We start from the raw sequence: 17215 nt of genomic DNA, 5'->3' as shown, positions 1-17215 counted from the left end.
TCAGGTTTTCCGATATCCACAATGAAATATTTTTCATGCATAGTCATTGAGGACGTTAGAGAACCTGACTGGCAAGTGGATAGATACTCCAGGACCAACTTGGGAAACATTGCCTTACACCATCACTTGAGAGAATAAATGGAACAACCAAAAGAACAAGAGCGATCCTATAGATAAGGGCTGTCCTATCCACTAGGAAGCTTTGATATTTGAATACCTGCAGTTTTCCTTTCTGGTAAGCAAATCTTTGCTCCAATTTGAAAGGATGAACGCTGATAGTTTGGGGCATGGTAATATATTTAAATTGGTATGGGGTCCATTGACATCTTATGTTACCTTACTATACACATCCAGGGAAGAGTGTGTGTGTGTGGGGGGGGTTATTTCTGTCAATTTGTTTAAATATGTACACTTGGGAAGGGTGGGAGGATGGAAGGATATGGCTAATAGGGTAAGGTTATTGGGGAAATATGTTTCTGTGTGGGTAGGGGGAGAAATTGGTTGGTTATGTATATTTGAAAGTTAAATATGCTTATATTGACATATGATATATTTATGTATTGCACTATTGAAGATTGTAAAGTCAATAAAGATTTGAATACCTGCAGTATAAATGTCAAAATAAGTTGGTCTGTTGGCAATGTTCCCTGCTGCCTCTAAGCCAGGCCCCTTAGCTGTTACTTTACTGGCATCTCCTTGGGCTTTATCAACATGGACTTCAAATGGGCTCTTTGCAATATGCTGTCCAGCAAACAGAATTGTGACCTAAAAGCAAAATCAGGAATAAAGTTAGAAAAGGGCCTCCCAAGTAGGGTATACTTCAAAGTCTAGAATTGATGTTTGTATAGCAACTTCTTGCCATGCAGTGTTTAAAAAAAAATAAATCTTTAATTTCAAACTTAACATGATCCATAAATACATTATACAGAAATGTACAATCTTGGCAACAAACATTTAAAGGAAATTTTCAAATAATAATTAGAAAGACATCTTTGTCTTGCCTAGACCATAAAATTAGTCCTCTATCAATAGAGGAGGAAACCTGAAGTGTATGGAATTATCAAATTAAATTAGTAATTAAAGAAAGAAAATGAGGAGTCCTGAAGGTTGATCTGGTCTGTATTTGAGCTTCATTTTTGGGTATTAACAGGTGTACTAGTCGAAATCTGCCCTTTACTTACAATAAATCTAGATAGCTGTGAAAATTCAAAAAAGATATCTTATCTCCTTGGAAGTTAACCAAACACTTACAGGGAAATCTAATTGCCATACAGTTTTAAAGTGTATTATACAATTCAGGCCTAGTTCATTGAACTTTGTGCAACAGGGCTGCCACCTTGACTTCAGCATGAAACAATCTCCCAGAGAGATTTTAGCTTTCCTCAAAGCCAAGAGCAGGCCTTGATCTAGGACTTCACTCCTCCAGTTTCAATTTAACAGAAGGTGCTGTACAGCAGGGTACCAGTTAAAGACTGGACATGGAATACAGACCGCCAGAACAGGAAAATGAAGAGCCAGTTTACAGAAGCCAGTTAACCCAGTAAAGAAGCTTTTTGAAAGCTGTGCATAGACAACCCCATATGTGGAAGATATGATATACCATATCCAGTTCTAAATTCAACATTTATGTAAGTAGTATCTGCTTGAAAATGTGTACAGGGAAACTTCCATGCTTTTTGAACTGGTTTTAACAGAAAGCACCTGTAGGCCTTCCATCAGCGTTGGTATTTGAAATGTTACTTTTGGAGAGAGATTTTGCTTTGCTAAAGATTTTAAAGTGTAAAGCAATAGGCAATAGGCTGAGTTAAGAATTTTTGCTGAACACCATGTTGGATGTATGAGGATCTTAAAAAAAAAAAAAAAAGGTTTTGAACACTATTAAATCTCAAAAGCAAATTACATCACTACCTGCAAGGTATGCCAGCTTGCCTGACCAACTAGTCACATGATATTCTGTAACACGCCATCTTACTATGTCTCTCACCCCAACCATTTCCTGCAGAAACATTTTGAAGACCCCTCGTATATAGACAACAAAAGGAGAGATGCAGCTCTATCTGTTACACCAAGTCTAAACAGTTGCAGTAAACGTTCTCCCATCTTAAATGTGAAAATGCCTTATGTAGTAACAACATTAATAATTAAATCTATTTCAGAACACTGAAATTCACCATAGAATATGTATGGGGCCTTTTCTATAGCTCTGCACCGGGTCTTGAACCCTCTGGCTTGTGTATACCACAAGAGTAATCCTTGATCTGGCTTGGGAGAGTAGTTGGGCTAGTGCTACAACTTAAGATGGCCTGGAGCACCATTTTTCACCAAGATGCTCTAGGCCAGGGTCCTCGAGGGCCGGAATCCAGTAGGTTTCAGGATTTCCCCAATGAATCTGCATGAGATCTGTTTGCATGCACTGCTTTCAATTCGTATTCATTGGGGAAATCCTGAAAACCCGACTGGATTCCAGCCCTTTGAGGACCGGAGTTGTCCACCCCTGCTCTAGGCCTAGGGCTGGGGATGCAGACCCCAAATATTGGAGAAACACACTAAGCAAAGTGACTACTGTATGTTTATAGCAAAGCATTTAAAACAAGGTACTCGTTTAAAGCAATTTATCACTATTTGAATTACTGAATTTTTGCAGTAAAGATTTTCAAAGCATCAAGTCAATCAAATGAACTTAGCTGTTAACCTGGAATACTGTAGGCCAGGACTAGGGCCTAATATTCATATTTTCACAAGTGAGCGAAACAAAAAAGTGGTTTTGTTCAATCTTAAGTCCACCTTCACTATTTATTAAACTAACCTCCCTTTTTACAAAACTGTAGTGCGCTTTAGCGCCAGCTGCAGTGGTAACAGCTCCAACACTCACAGGAATTCCGAGCGTTGGGAGCCGTTGCCACCCCGGCCGGAGCCAAAACCTGACTACGGAGGGGGGGGGGGGTTAAGTTTCAAAGCAGTGTGCATAGCTGGTGTTCACAGGACAATGAGACCAAATATCAGATGCGATCGATGCATCACCCGAAATATTTTTGAACAGGTCTAGCAAGTTCTATACCTGTCTAAGCAGTGCAAAGAATGGTCTCTACAGCGGACACGCAATTTCCATTTTATGCCAACTTTATTCTAAGAGTCAAATCAGATTGTCCCACAAAACCTAGCAATCAACTCCCTTCATTATCCTGGAGAGCTGTGACTAAACAAATTGGAACAGCTAAAAAAAAACACCTTATCACCTCAAAAATACACATTCTCTACTGCAGGGGTGTCCAATGTCGGTCCTCGAGGGCCGCAATCCAGTCGGGTTTTCAGGATTTCCCCAATGAAATATGCATTGAAAGCAGTGCATGCAAAATAGATCTCATGCATATTCATGGGGAAATCCTGAAAACCCGACTGGATTGCGGCCCTCGAGGACCGACATTGGACACCCCTGCTCTACTGCTTTCGGTGTGAGGTCAAAAGCGCGCCGGGACAAAGGCGCGCGCAGACAATTGAGCGCAGTGCGGAGGCGCGCGCCGCAGAAAATTACTGTTTTTAGGGCTCCGACAGGGGGGGGGGGGCGTGGGGAGGAACCCCCCACTTTACTTAATAGAGATCGCGCCGCGTTGTGGGGGGTTGTAACCCCCCGCATTTTATTGAAAACTTCACTCTTTCCCCCCAAACCCCCCATAACGCCGGCGCGATCTCTATTAAGTAAACTGGGGGGGGGGGGCTCCCCAACAAAAACCCCCGGAGCCCCTAAAAACTGTAATATTTTTCGGCGCGCGCCTCAATCTTGCGCTCAGTTGTCGGCGCGCGCCTTTGTCTTTCGTGGGGTTGTCTATGAACCCTGCTTTCAAACTTTTGTAAACAGATGCCAGATACCTAATATGATTTATGTCTTTGCTGGTGCACTCACCTTATGAAGGCCAGTAACCTTAGGTATATACTCCACAGAATAAGTCTTGTTCTTGTCATTGTTTGGTGTAACTTTTGCCTATATAGGAAGAACAGACAAAAATGTAAATCTATATGTAACCTCATGAAAAACCTATTCTGAAACTCTTAAACTGAAAAACCCACAAGGACCAGTGTAAAAGCAGACTTCCCCATGTAATTACAAAATCTCTTGTTTCACAATTTAATATTCCCAGGAACCAAAACGGGCCACCCAACATGTTTATAAAAAAGTCAGGCTTGGAAAATGTCTGAAGTACAACCTATAACATCAAAGCCACTCTGAAATGTGCCCAAGTTGAACACTGAGGGGGAAACATCTTGAAACAACCAAATTCCCAGCAAATGAAGCTTACTTCTAACAAGTGTGCAACACACTTGTAGCAAGCTATTTACCCATAGAAACGTTGACGGCAGATAAAAGGTCAAATGGCCCATCTAGTCTCCCATCCGCATCCACTATCTCCTCCTCTCCCTATTGGCTAAGGGCTTTTAACATTTGCATCTCCTCTTCCTATAGAAGGCGCTTTACACCTGCATTGTGAGGTCATAGAGCTGCCCATCCACAGTAATCATGATCTCTTTCTCTCTCCGAGAGATCCCACGTGCCTATCCCAGGCCCTCTTGAATTCAGAGTGCTATGGTGCTGGCCTGGTTGTGCAAAATGCTTGCCAGCAGCTCTCAGGTTTAGCCTCTTGATTTCACAAGCAGCTTAAGCCTTTTGTTTAAAAAGGCATGCAAGGCTATTCTCTGGCCAATTCATTTTTAATGTTTAAAGTTTCATCGATATATTTGCTTTTTATATTATGATTTGCAATCCTCTCATAGGCGAGTCATTACGAAGTTGCTGCAGAGATTAGGGGAACTGTTCTTTTTAGTTTTGAAAACCTAAACTCATTTGCAAGACTGCCTTGTGTCATTCAGTACTCATACCCTGTCATATCCTGTCACATTTAAAGAGAGAACTTGCATACTCCTGAGCTTTTCCAGTCAGTGCTGCCTAGATTTTAAGTAGACCACCAAAGTCAGTAACATCTTAAATTTTTGACTTAACACATTTGCAATAGATCAGTGCTCAAGTTGGCCCTGGAGTACAGTGTTCCCCCGCAAGTTCTCCGACCACCTCTTCCTGTACTAGTCAGGCTACACCAATCAGGAGCTGCGTGTCAAAGCAGCTCTTGATTGGTGTAGCCCAGGGGTAGGCAATTCCGGTCCTCAAGAGCCAGAGCCAGGTCAGGTTTTCAGGATATCCACAATGAATATGTATGAGATGGATTTGCATGTGGCTATCCTGAAAACATGACCTGGCTCCGGCTCTCGAGGACTGGAATTGCCTACTCCTGGTGTAGCCTGCTTTAGTAACAGGAAGAGATGGTTCAAAGCATACCACGAGTGATTTTCTTCAGTTGCCAGTGCTCCAGCTGCTCTCTCCTGTCTTGACAAGCAAAAACAAGTATTTGCTGTTTTTTTCATGGGGGTTCCCGGAACGGAACCCCCACGAATCTCAGGGGAGTACTGTACTCCCTAATCCAGCATACCGCAAACTGTGTACCACAAGAGAGACTAGTATCACTGCCAGCGCCTCTCCTTTCTGCCCCCCCCTGACGATGGAGGGATTTCCAGAAGGCCCCTGAGCTTAGGGATGCGTCTACAGGGCCTCCAAGCATGCCAGGATGTCAACGTGATGACATGCACACGCATATGTCACCAGTCGACATCTGCGCATGCATAAAAAGCCCTGTAGATGCAGCCCCAAATTTAGAGTGCTGTGGTGAAAATAAAGTTTGCGAGACACTGCCCTAATCCATCAGGTTACCGAGATATCAATATACATAATCTGCATGTACCGTCTCCACCAGCTACAGGTCATATGAATATTTGACATGCAAAAAAAAACAATGAATGAACAGATGAGCTAGGAATACTCTAGGACTAACTTGAAACACTACAAGAAAATCAGGAAAGATTTTATATATAAGATTCACTGCCCTAGATAGAAGTTATCCTGCCATTGTATCGGGCGATGGTGCGCCCGCATCTGGAATACTGCGTCCAATATTGGTCTCCGTACCTTAGGAAGGATATGGCGTTACTCGAGAGGGTTCAGAGGAGAGCGACACGCTTGATAAAAGGGATGGAAAACCTCTCATACGCTGAGAGATTGGAGAAACTGGGTCTCTTTTCCCTGGAGAAGAGGAGACTTAGAGGGGATATGATAGAGACTTATAAGATCATGAAGGGCATAGAGAGAGTAGAGAAGGACAGATTCTTCAAACTTTTGAAAAATAAAAGAACAAGAGGACACTTGGAAAAGTTGAAAGGGGACAGATTTAAAACGAATGCTAGGAAGTTCTTCTTTACCCAACGAGTGGTGGACACCTGGAATGTGCTTCCAGAGGGAGTAATAGGGCAGAGTACAGTACAGGGGTTTAAGAAAGGATTGGACAATTTCCTGCTGGAAAAGGGGATAGAGGGGTATAAATAGAGGATTACTGCACAGGTCCTGGACCTGTTGGGCCGCCGCGTGAGCGGACTGCTGGGCATGATGGACCTCAGGTCTGACCCAGCAGAGGCATTGCTTATGTTCTTATGTTATGATCTGTGGAACCAACCCTGAACTAGGCAAGAAACTGGTTCAGAATCAAAAAAGGTTCAAAGTTCTGTGGGTGTCTACTCTTAAAAGGGACAAAATTGTTTGTAGTGTGCCAATCCTGCTATAAGGAGGTAGCCTTTTTGGATATCAAAATGACATGAGCTCCAAATGAAAGTCCAGGTTTCACTGAACTAAAGGATTAGAGTTTTGTGCCTGTGTAGGTATGAGGGTAAATCAAAAAGTAAAGGCAAAATACATTTAACGGCTTTAATAAAAGTAATTGAGCAATTGAACTTGTCACTTTTCCACATAGTCGCCATACAAGATAACACATTTGTGGTATCATTCAACCAGCTTCGGCATTCTTGCAGAGATGTTTATCAGCTGCTCCTGAAGCCAGGTGAGCACCGCTTCCTTTACTTCATCATGCTTTATCTTTTGCTCTCCAAGTCAGTGATGCACCCATGTCATTACTGGCAACAATTCTCTTCAGAGTACTTGGCTCTTCTTCATACTATCTTGGGAACTGGGTCGAAACCTCCACACACCGTTGCTTGCGCAGATCAGTAAGCTGTTTGAGAGTCCACTGTGCACAGACTTTCCTGTATCCCAAGTCATCATGCATTATAGCAAATGCAGATCCAAAGCCGATATCCAAATCTGCAGCCAACTGAGAAACCGTTTTGTCAGCCTTCTCTAATCAAGGCATCAGCCCTATCAATGTGCTTTGTGTGTGACGTTGATGAGCAATCAGAACAACCTTCATTGGTTACACCTGTTCTTCCCGCTTTAATCTTTTTACCCGCTCATAAGCCTTTCATTGATTCATGGTGTTATGTCCATACCGAGTCAATATCCAACGGTGAATTTCCACAGGTATTACTCCCTTTGTCCAAAGCGCACTACACGTTTTTCTTTGACAGTGCAATCTTGCAATGGGGCATCCATGTTTGACCTCATGGCTGCCACAAGACTAAAGGCCAAGCACCGCACTGTGCATGAACAAACTATCCAACAGGCAATGGTACGAGCACATGTTGCATTTTGCTAGCTCTGTTCTGGTTATCACATCATTTAACAATTGCTTTTAATTTTTGATTCACCCACCCTTGTATAAGACTTTCCTTTTTAGTTCAGTGAAACCTGGATTGGCATGTGGCTCCCAGATGTCATTTTGATTTCGAAAGGGCTACATCCGTTAGCAGGATTGTACAAAAGTTGTATATAATGATTTTATTTGAGCATTAAGATGAAAATGCTAGCTACTGTCAAGATGAGTAAGCAGCCAAAAGCTATCAGACAGGTTATTCCAGAGCAGGCCAATACTTCCCCTCAAAAAAGTACTGTGTAAACATCCCTCCAGAGCCAAAACAGTTCATATGTGTCAAACTACCTTTGCTTTTGATGAACCCGATAAAAAGTGGGGGGGTGGAGAATAGAACCCCCCCCCATAAAGCCCAAAGGGAACTACTGGAGCACAAAACTAATGCTACAAGCCTGCTAAAATACCAATCAGAGCTTTTAGATAGTGTTTTAACAATATAATGAAGCTAAAATTGTATGAATATTTCTATGCTGTTTTATCTATGTTGAGCTGCTTTTATGTATTTTTTTTTAACCTGAGTAGGGTTACCATATAGCACCAGAAAAAGGACTAAGTCAAAAATAGTTGGTGGTGAGGAAAACACTCTGAAAAAAATGCAGGGTTGAGAGGTTCTAGTATTATATTGTTATCAAGACTTCTCAGAGTAGATGTCCAAAATAGAAGTTAGATGAAATTCAAATACAATAAAATAAATGCATTTATACATACACTCAGATATATGTAATCTGACCAAGAGCCGTGGCTCCTATAGCCGAACCCACCGTCCCATCACTGTGCATGGCTATAATGCTGTTGATATTGGGGTGCTTAAGTAATCAAAGTATTTTTCAATGGCAATAAAAGGAAAAACAATTCCTACTTAACTTAAAGGAGTGCTGATAGGTCCCGACATGGACCATGTTTCGAGGGTCTTTTTCAAGGAACCCAAAAGAGGTGTTGGTAGTTTCAAATGCCAAGGAAATAATTGCTGGGTGATGTAGACGAGAAAAATTATACATAAGTTGAAAAAGTCGCTTCTAATCCTTCCAGAAAAAGGAGGACAGATTGAGACATCCAGGTTTTAATTCCACTAAAAGCAATGGAAGTAAAACCCTGAAGTCTCAATACATTCTCCTTTTTCTGGAGCCATTTGGTAACCCGACCTCCGAGGATGTTTAGGTCATGTGGGTTGCAGAGCACATAACATAAGAGTTGACAAGACTGAAGTTCCATCAAGTCCAGTATCCTGCTTCCAAGTGGCCAATCCAAGTCACAGGTGCCTAGCAAGGTCCCAAAAAGAAACAGATTTTATGCTGCTTATCCAAGCAATAAGCAGTGGGTTTTCCCATATCAATAATGGCTTACGAACCTTTGTTTTAGGACATTATCCAAACCTTAGGCCCCTTCTATCCAGCTGCTAGTCTTAGTTGGCCAACTCTGGATACTGATGGGGACCAAATGGCCAATATTCAGGATTTAGTTGGCATGTCCCAACATGCAAGTCTCCCTCCAACTTAGGAATCAAGGAAACTCATATCTTGGCATCCCAAGTCCTCTAAATTTTCTTCACACTTCTACCTCTAACCCTCTGTTGTAGTTCCTTCCTATTTCTCCTACTGTAAACTACGTCGAGCTCTACGAACGTGGAGATGATGCGGTATACAAACCTAAGGATTAGATTAGATATCATACCTCTTCTTTGTTGCTCTCTGGATCTTCCACAAACACCATCACATCCCCCTGACCAGCACTGATGGTTTCCACTGTGAACTTAGCAGGCTGCTTCACCATATTTCCATTTGGCTCAATCCCTATTAAAAATAGGCAATATACTTCATTAGAGGAAAAGAACTTGCTACTAGATTATCTGAAACAAAAAAAAAATGTATAAAATGGAAAGAGCGTTGGCTGTTCAAAAAGGTTATTATAATAAATTTAAGGATGTGTGGGGACCTTTATTAAATTATAGTAATGAATAAGTTACACTTTTCCCAATCTTAATACACATGTGGATTGGGGGGGGGGATTTCTTGTTTTTCCATTAAGAATATATAGATGATTGTCGTAAGATATTATTTTAATGTGGTATATATTAGTTGTATATGAATTTGGGAGGGGGGTGGGGGTTAAATCTTCTTGGTGTATGATATTGAAAATTTTTCAAGTGATGTTGTATTATATTTGGTTGATATTTACTCCACACTTGATGTAAGTTTAAAAATGAATAAAGAAATTTAAAAAAAAAAAAAAAAAAAAAAAAAAAGATTGTACCAATTCTGCAAAATGTATTTTAGTCATGCAAGGATCAGGCCATAGTTCTATGGCCCAGCTTCCATAACCAAATCAAAAGCATTTGGCAGCATTAGTTTGCGCTACTGTCTTAGACAGTAGGACCTGGGATTGGGGAGAGATGGCATCCTCAGTACTTTATAATGCAAGTGAAACGAGGATTTGGTCAGACTTTTGAAGGGTCTGCAGAAAAAAAATATTGTATAGGCCGGGGACATGAAACAGCAGGAAATGGGAACTTTTCTTCCTTCTATTTTTGTGAATGGAAAGGCTGAGGATGTCAGAGAGTTCAGTTAAAATATGTGCTTTATAAGAAAATATAATAATGTGTTTTATAAAGTTTATAGCATAGCTGGCCTACCCAGTGAGGTGTTTCTAGTGGTGGTGGTGGCAGCGTGTCAATGTGTTGAGAGGAAGAGGTGGTCTGGGAAATTCTGCTGAGCAAACTCCGGGCCCATTTCCACCCCCCAGTTAGTCCACTCCACTCAACTGGTTCACACACTGAGTGGGTCTTTGGGTGTTGTGTTGGGATCTCTTCCAGTGGTTTATCAGTATCTCCTTCTGGTCCAAGGAAGGAAACTTTGTTATCCTTAGCATTGACCTACAGAATATGTTTGTAACAGCGCTGCTTGTGTGGCATTAGGCTATGTAGTGATCGAAAGAAAAAAACAGACCTTTGCACATTTTTGCACTATATGGTGGGTGTATGAGGAGATTCACATTTCCTGCACAGCTAAGTCCATGTGAAGTTACCTTGTGCTGTATTTGACATCTAGCAAGGTCTCTGTTTGAAAGGAAAGATCTAAACTTAAAAATGAAGTGGCCAGAAGTTATGGTAAAAGCAGATAGTGTAGCTGGTTTTAAGAAAGATTTGGACAATTTCCTGGAGGAAAAGTCCATAATCTGTTATTAAGACATGGGGGAAGTGTCTGCTTGCCCTGGATCGGTAGCATGGAATGTTGCTACTCTTTGGGTTTTGACCAGGTATTAGTATCCTGGATTGGCTACCATGAGAATGGGCTACTGGGCATGATGGACCATTGGTCTGATCCAGTTAGGCTATTCTTATGTTATGTTCTCATCTGTAGGGGCCTTTGTTTTCACTTCTTATTTTAATGTATTTTTTTTCTGGGAACTTATCAGTGTTTTTTATAATGGGAACAAAAATGGAAGAGAATTAATGTGTATGGGATGAGGGGGTAACTAATTTCTTCAGCTAAATAATTCAATCCACTTCAAACAGACATAGGAGAACTCACGCACCATTCACACACCCTCCAACCAAAAACGTCGAAAGAAAAAAACTGTTCGACAACCTCCTAGTCATTCGAGCTGCAACACTCGACCCCCAACCCTACAACCAATTGACATCGACCACATACTGCAAAACCTTCAAAGAGAAATAAAAACCCTTCTATTCAAAAAACACATAAAACCGAACTAACACAATCAGAACTGTCCCAAGCACCACCTGCAACTACTCCATATGTACTTCTGATGTCATGACAATTCAGACATAATTTATGTTATGTTATGTTTGGAATATAAGAAAATTTTCACTGCCTGTTTCTATTCTGACCATTTATTCCGTTTCATGGTCATTACAAAAAATATTTTTTTACATGGGGGGGGTCAAAAAATGATGGGCCCCGGGTGCCACATACCCTAGGTACTCCACTGCTTTAGAGTTTTCTTAATATTTAAACGATTGTTCCATAACTTTAGGGCTAAATAAAAAGCAGACCATCTAGTACATTCATAGTGTGCCAACTCTGGTCTAGGTAAAACTCTAAGCATTAAGTGATCACAGTGTTCCAAGTCTGGGTGGATGAAATAGTTAGATAAGGTGGCCCAGGTGATGTGTTTTATGATCCATGCAACAAAAAAAAAAGTAATGAATCAGCAATCAATGTACTTTAAACAAAGGTGCAATAGTCATGTTTGTTGGCCCTAAAGAGCAGTATTTTGGACAATCTGAAGTTATTTTTCTTGCAAGGATGGAAGGCCAGCCTAAACTATATTACAGTAGTCAAGCCAAGATATTAAAGCTTGAATTAAATTGTGAAATTCAATACACCTTGTGGCCTTGAAGTTTCTGCACAGTGAAAGAACCTTTAAACTAATAAGATCTAAGTCTGAAAGTTTAAGGTTAGAGTCCAAAATAATGTCAAGATACTAAGTGATAGAACAGGCTCGACAGAAAACCATAAATAACTAGGTCAAATGTTTAAGCTGTGGTAAAGGATTTGTTATTTTAAAGACTAGAACCAATAATTTGCAACTTAGATAGGGACAGGAAGCCAGCGAGTTGCCTTTAAGAGGGAGTTATAAGATCGCATTTTTTAGTTTTATGAATTAGTTTGATGGCTTTATATTAAGCTAGCTATAAGCAGTTCAGATTAGTTCTTAAGAGTCCCTTATGTAGACATCACAATAATCCAATTGGTTGAACACTAGAGAAAGCACGAGTAGGTTTGATGCCGAAAGGTGAAGCAAAGATTCAGAATAGATCAATTTGTAGTAGGAGCACTTAATAAACCTGAAACATTTGCAGTCTAAAAGGTAACTTCATCATCCAAGAACACCCCAAGAGTTTTCATGGTGTTAATTCAGTTCCCTTAGTTATTACAGAACAGGTATAATGAGGGATTTCCCGTCTTCCTCAGGGAAGCAGAAGGGTTTTGGATTTATTGGGGTTTAATAGCAAACCAATACAAATTGGTTCTGAAATGACTGACAGAGCTCCTGTAGACTTGAGGGATCAAGAGTGCAGACTATCATATAGATGTCGTCAGCATATTATATAGTAAAGCCTAAAACCTAGGCGGTTTCCAAAAGGAGTATATAACATGTATTGTTTTCATTATTTTAACAGCTGCCTTAAGTCCTGCACTACTGTTCGAATTAACATTTTTTTTTTTTAAACTGGTTTGATCTGCACGTAAACGTAATTGACCTGGCAAAGCATTCTGGAGCTTAATCCCTGCTACTGAGAACAAAGGTTCTGGCGTCTGCATAATGTACTTCCCATCTCTATAAACTGACAATTGCATACCATGTTCTGACCTTAATGATCTCCCTGGTCAATATATCTCTTAACGTTTTGAAACATGCAGGGGCTAATGATAGTAGACTTGGTGAACCATCAATAACACCTCACATTGGATACTTTGTTTCATGGGAAGCCAATGCAGTTGTTTTAAAATAAGCATTATATGTACTGAATATCAGTAATCAACCTAGCTGCAGAATTTGTTAATACCTACAAGGCCCTACTCTTTGTATTAGCCACACCAAGAAATAGGGCATTACAGTAGTCCAATGTAGCTAGTATCATCTCCTGGACAACAGTCCAAAGTCATAAGGAGGAGCTATCATGGATTTTAGCCTTGAGCATAACCTTAAATAGACAACCAATCTTGTGTAGTCAACTGTAAAATGAAGACATCTACCAGGCTGAACGCTGCAGACAGAAAACAAGACTTCATTTGATCAGCGTGATACAGGTTGTGGCCCCCATTGCCCTGTTGTGTATCATTTGGCCTACAGATGCCCACCCCATTCTAGGGCCTTCCTGATAGGCCAACACCCTTCTAGAAAAAGCACCTTCTACTGTACTACGGAATATCCTAAGCCTTCTCGGCTCTTCCACAGGGGAAAACAAACATCTAAAATCAAGGATCACTTTGAAGCCATTGAAGAAAGTCTTAATTTATATGCAATCTATTCTTTGCAAAAGGTTCATACTAGAATTTACATAGCTCTGTGTAAATCTGAAGTGTTTGCAGAAGAATGGGAGTGGTTCTTTGGATTGCTTCCACTGATTTTTGATCCAGGGCACCACACCCTCAGGTGTAACTGAACCAAGGACTTTTGTCCTAACAGGTCTTCATAGTTTTTTGGGTTTTTTTTTTATATATATAGTAAAAATACAAAAGCAGATTTTACAAGTCCATTTATTAAAAAAAAAAATTAAAAAAAAAAAAAAAAGTTTTAAAAATACTCTTTACCTTTCCCATAAGCTCTTGCTTTCTTAGGGTTTAGTTTAGGTTTCAAAGGAGCACCTGGCTTCAGCTTAGCTTTAGGGAATTGCGACAGGTAAGTCATTACAGAGTGTTCATCCACATCAGGGTGAATAATTTCTTCTGGTGCTATTACCTAGGAGAAAGACAGGTTAAAAGTAATATTCTGCATTAGCACATCTTCCATGTAGCACAGGGGGTGTCAAAGTCGCTCTTTGAGGGCCACAATCCAGTCGGGATTTCTAAAATGAATATGCATGACATCTATTAGCATAAAATGAAAGCAGTGCATGCAAATAGATCTCATGCATATTCATGGAGGAAATCCTGAAAACCCGACTGAATTGCAGCCCTCGAGGAGGAACTTTGACACCCCTGATGTAGCAGGTATACTTGCTAAACAATGGAATGTTAATAAAAAGCCCGCAGAAAATATCTATAGAAGAAATACGGTTCACGGAAGTTTCGCCCCCCACATTTCGCCCCCAGCAATTCGCCCCTCACATTTCGCCCCCGCACATTTCGCCCCCCGGATGTTTCGCCCCCACACATTTCGCCCCCACACATTTCGCCCCCACACATTTCGCCCCCACACATTTCGCCCCCACACATTTCGCCCCCACACATTTCGCCCCCACACATTTCGCCCCCACACATTTCGCCCCCGTCTCGGAGCGCAAATCCTTACCTCGGAGCACAAATCAGTCCAGCTACTGTTGTGAGCGCGAGAGAAGCCAAGGGGGATCGAGGCTTCTGGAGAGATGCAATCAACTGCAGCATTAGACAGCTGTATTAGAGAAGGGTGGGATGTGTGTGCTGAACACGGCTACTTTCCCCTCCCCCCATACACGCCAGTGATTATCCAAGCAGGAGCACCTGGCCAAAGCGAGACAGCGTCCCGCGAGAGCTGTGCGCGAGCGAAGCCTAGGGGGGGTAGGTCAGTCCAGCTACTGTTGTGAGCGCGAGAGAAGCCAAGGGGGGGTAGGGAGTCGAAGTCTGGGGATGAAGGGGGATCGCGCACTTGGGCCAGAGCGAGACAGCGGAAAGGGAACATGAGCTGTGCGCGAGCGAAGCCAAGGGGGGGTAGGTCAGTCCAGCTACTGTTGTGAGCGCGAGAGAAGCCAAGGGGGGGTAGGGAGTCGAAGTCTGGGGATGAAGGGGGATCGGGGCTTGGGCCGAAAGGGAACATGAGCTGTGCGCGAGCGAAGCCAAGGGGGGGTAGGTCAGTCCAGCTACTGTTGTGAGCGCGAGAGAAGCCAAGGGGGGGTAGGGAGTCGAAGTTTGGGGATGAAGGGGGATCGGGGCTTGGGCCAGAGCTCCGTGCTATGTGTGTCATGCACACATGGAACGTTAAACATTGTGTGGCAAGCATGGCATGAGGGATTGTAGCAAGGCAGGAAACTAACTGCAACAACTCCAAATCTAGCCTCAAAACCTTTCTCTTTAAAGATCTATACCTAGGTTTAATTACTCATGAGACTCAGGCAATGGCCACATATCAGACATTCCATTTCTCCCCTGTCTCGCTTTGGCCAAGCCTCGATCCCCCTTGGCTTCTCTCGCGCTCACAACTCCCTCCCCCCCTTGGCTTCGCTCGCGCACAGCTCTCGCGGGACGCTGTCTCGCTTTGGCCAAGCCTCGATCCCCCTTGGCTTCTCTCGCGCTCACAACAGTAGCTGGACTGATTTGCGCTCCGAGGTAAGGATTTGCGCTCCGAGACGGGGGCGAAATGTGTGGGGGCGAAACATCCGGGGGGCGAAATGTGTGGGGGCGAAATGTGTGGGGGCGAAATGTGTCTGGGGGCGAAATGTGGGGGGCGAAATGTGAGGGGCGAATTGCTGGGGGCGAAATGTGGGGGGCGAACCTTCCGGATCCCAAGAAATACTACCATATAATGGTTTTAGCGATCGAAAAACTGACCGTCTAGGATCTGTCTGTAGCTGCTGCCTGTTTTGAGGGGTTTGGGGAGTTTTTTTTTTTCTTTTTTCCCCCCAATGGCAAAGATATTTTGCCTAAGGCAGGGTTTTGGCTCTTCCCTCAGTATCCTGGATACAGAGGGAGGTGCCTAAGGCCTGATTGGCACAGACGCCTAAGGCGTCTCTTGTACTGTAAATGGACGACTATGTCAACTTGACACTTTAGGCATCTAACTGGCGCCATTTAGAGAATCTGGTTCCAACTGCAATTCAGGAAGTTGCTTAAAACCCAAATGTTCGTTCAGGCCTTTTTTTTAGACAAATTACATCTCTCTGATTATATCTTTTTTGAATGAGAAGATTCTCATTTTGTTTACAGAGATGAGTTAATTAAAACTCTTGTATTAGAATGATATGTAGTGTTGGTGAGGTTAAGCTAATATGATATTATATATTAGTTTTTCCATGTCTGATGTATGCTACTCTTTCAAATTTCTATTTTTATTATGTGTGTAAGATTATGAGCTGCCTTGGATAAAGGTGGATTAAAAATGTTTTAAATAAACGTAATTGGCAAAATACCCTCAATAGGCTCAACTGCTAAAAATATATATTTTAGCAATTGAGCCTATTGAGGGTATTTTGAAAATTACATTTATTTAAAACATTTATATATATTATTTAAAACATTTTTATATATAATTAAATTGGACGATAGGCAACTATCGCATGGCGCTTAGTGGCGCTAACGCCTAAGTGGGCGTTTCTATGGGCAGAGCATGACTTAGGTGCTGCTAAGTGTGATTCACTGCTAGCGGCACCCATGTAAAAAAAAACGTGCCCGAAACGTAGGCGAGTGTTTTCAAGGCCTAAATTTAAGGTGCCTAAGTTATTGGAGATTCTGTAAACGGCGCCTAAGTGTGACAGACAAGCAGCCGGTGCCTTTTTTTTTTTTTTAGGCACAAGCTGATTTTAGGCACCGTTTATAGAATCAGCTCCTTATTGGTTATGGGATCTGAAACCTGGGGTTTCCTGGTTCTTTGCCTGCTGCTGTAGACTACGCCATACGGACAGAAGATGATCCATTATGAAGGATAACCCTACATATGGCTCAACTTCAGGATTTAAAGACTAGTTGGTTAAAGTCCAAGCATAGCCTATTGGGAGAGTCTATTTTAAGACTTACTTGGGGAACACCTAGCCAGTCATCAGCTTGCTGCATGGCTTCACGTGCATTATCAACAGGTTTCCGAGGATCCCAGGCTTCCCAATCTGGACACAAGCCTAAAATAAAATACAAGTCCCAATTTAGCACAGCTAGTATGTATCGGAATGTTGGGTCTACAAAAATGCTGCACCCCTTTCTCTGCTT

At 42.0% G+C, this 17215-nt stretch overlaps 1 protein-coding gene across 6 annotated transcripts in view; it reads right to left on the bottom strand.

Moving 5' to 3' along the window:
- The window catches only part of FLNB (filamin B), a 199403-nt gene that overhangs the window by 114695 nt on the left and 67493 nt on the right, over positions 1–17215 (bottom strand). For all 6 annotated transcript variants that reach the window (XM_033925800.1, XM_033925802.1, XM_033925801.1 and 3 more), the window contains exons 3-7: positions 17030–17127; positions 13916–14063; positions 9309–9427; positions 3902–3979; positions 603–765 (exon numbers count right to left, since the gene is read on the bottom strand). In XM_033925800.1, the coding sequence (XP_033781691.1) occupies positions 603–765; positions 3902–3979; positions 9309–9427; positions 13916–14063; positions 17030–17127 (606 nt within the window). The remainder of the gene's footprint in view (positions 1–602; positions 766–3901; positions 3980–9308; positions 9428–13915; positions 14064–17029; positions 17128–17215) is intronic.

This window comes from Geotrypetes seraphini, chromosome 17 (genome assembly GCF_902459505.1).
Source record: "Geotrypetes seraphini chromosome 17, aGeoSer1.1, whole genome shotgun sequence".
Taxonomy (NCBI): domain Eukaryota; kingdom Metazoa; phylum Chordata; class Amphibia; order Gymnophiona; family Dermophiidae; genus Geotrypetes; species Geotrypetes seraphini.
This window is presented reverse-complemented; position numbering and strand designations above follow the sequence as displayed.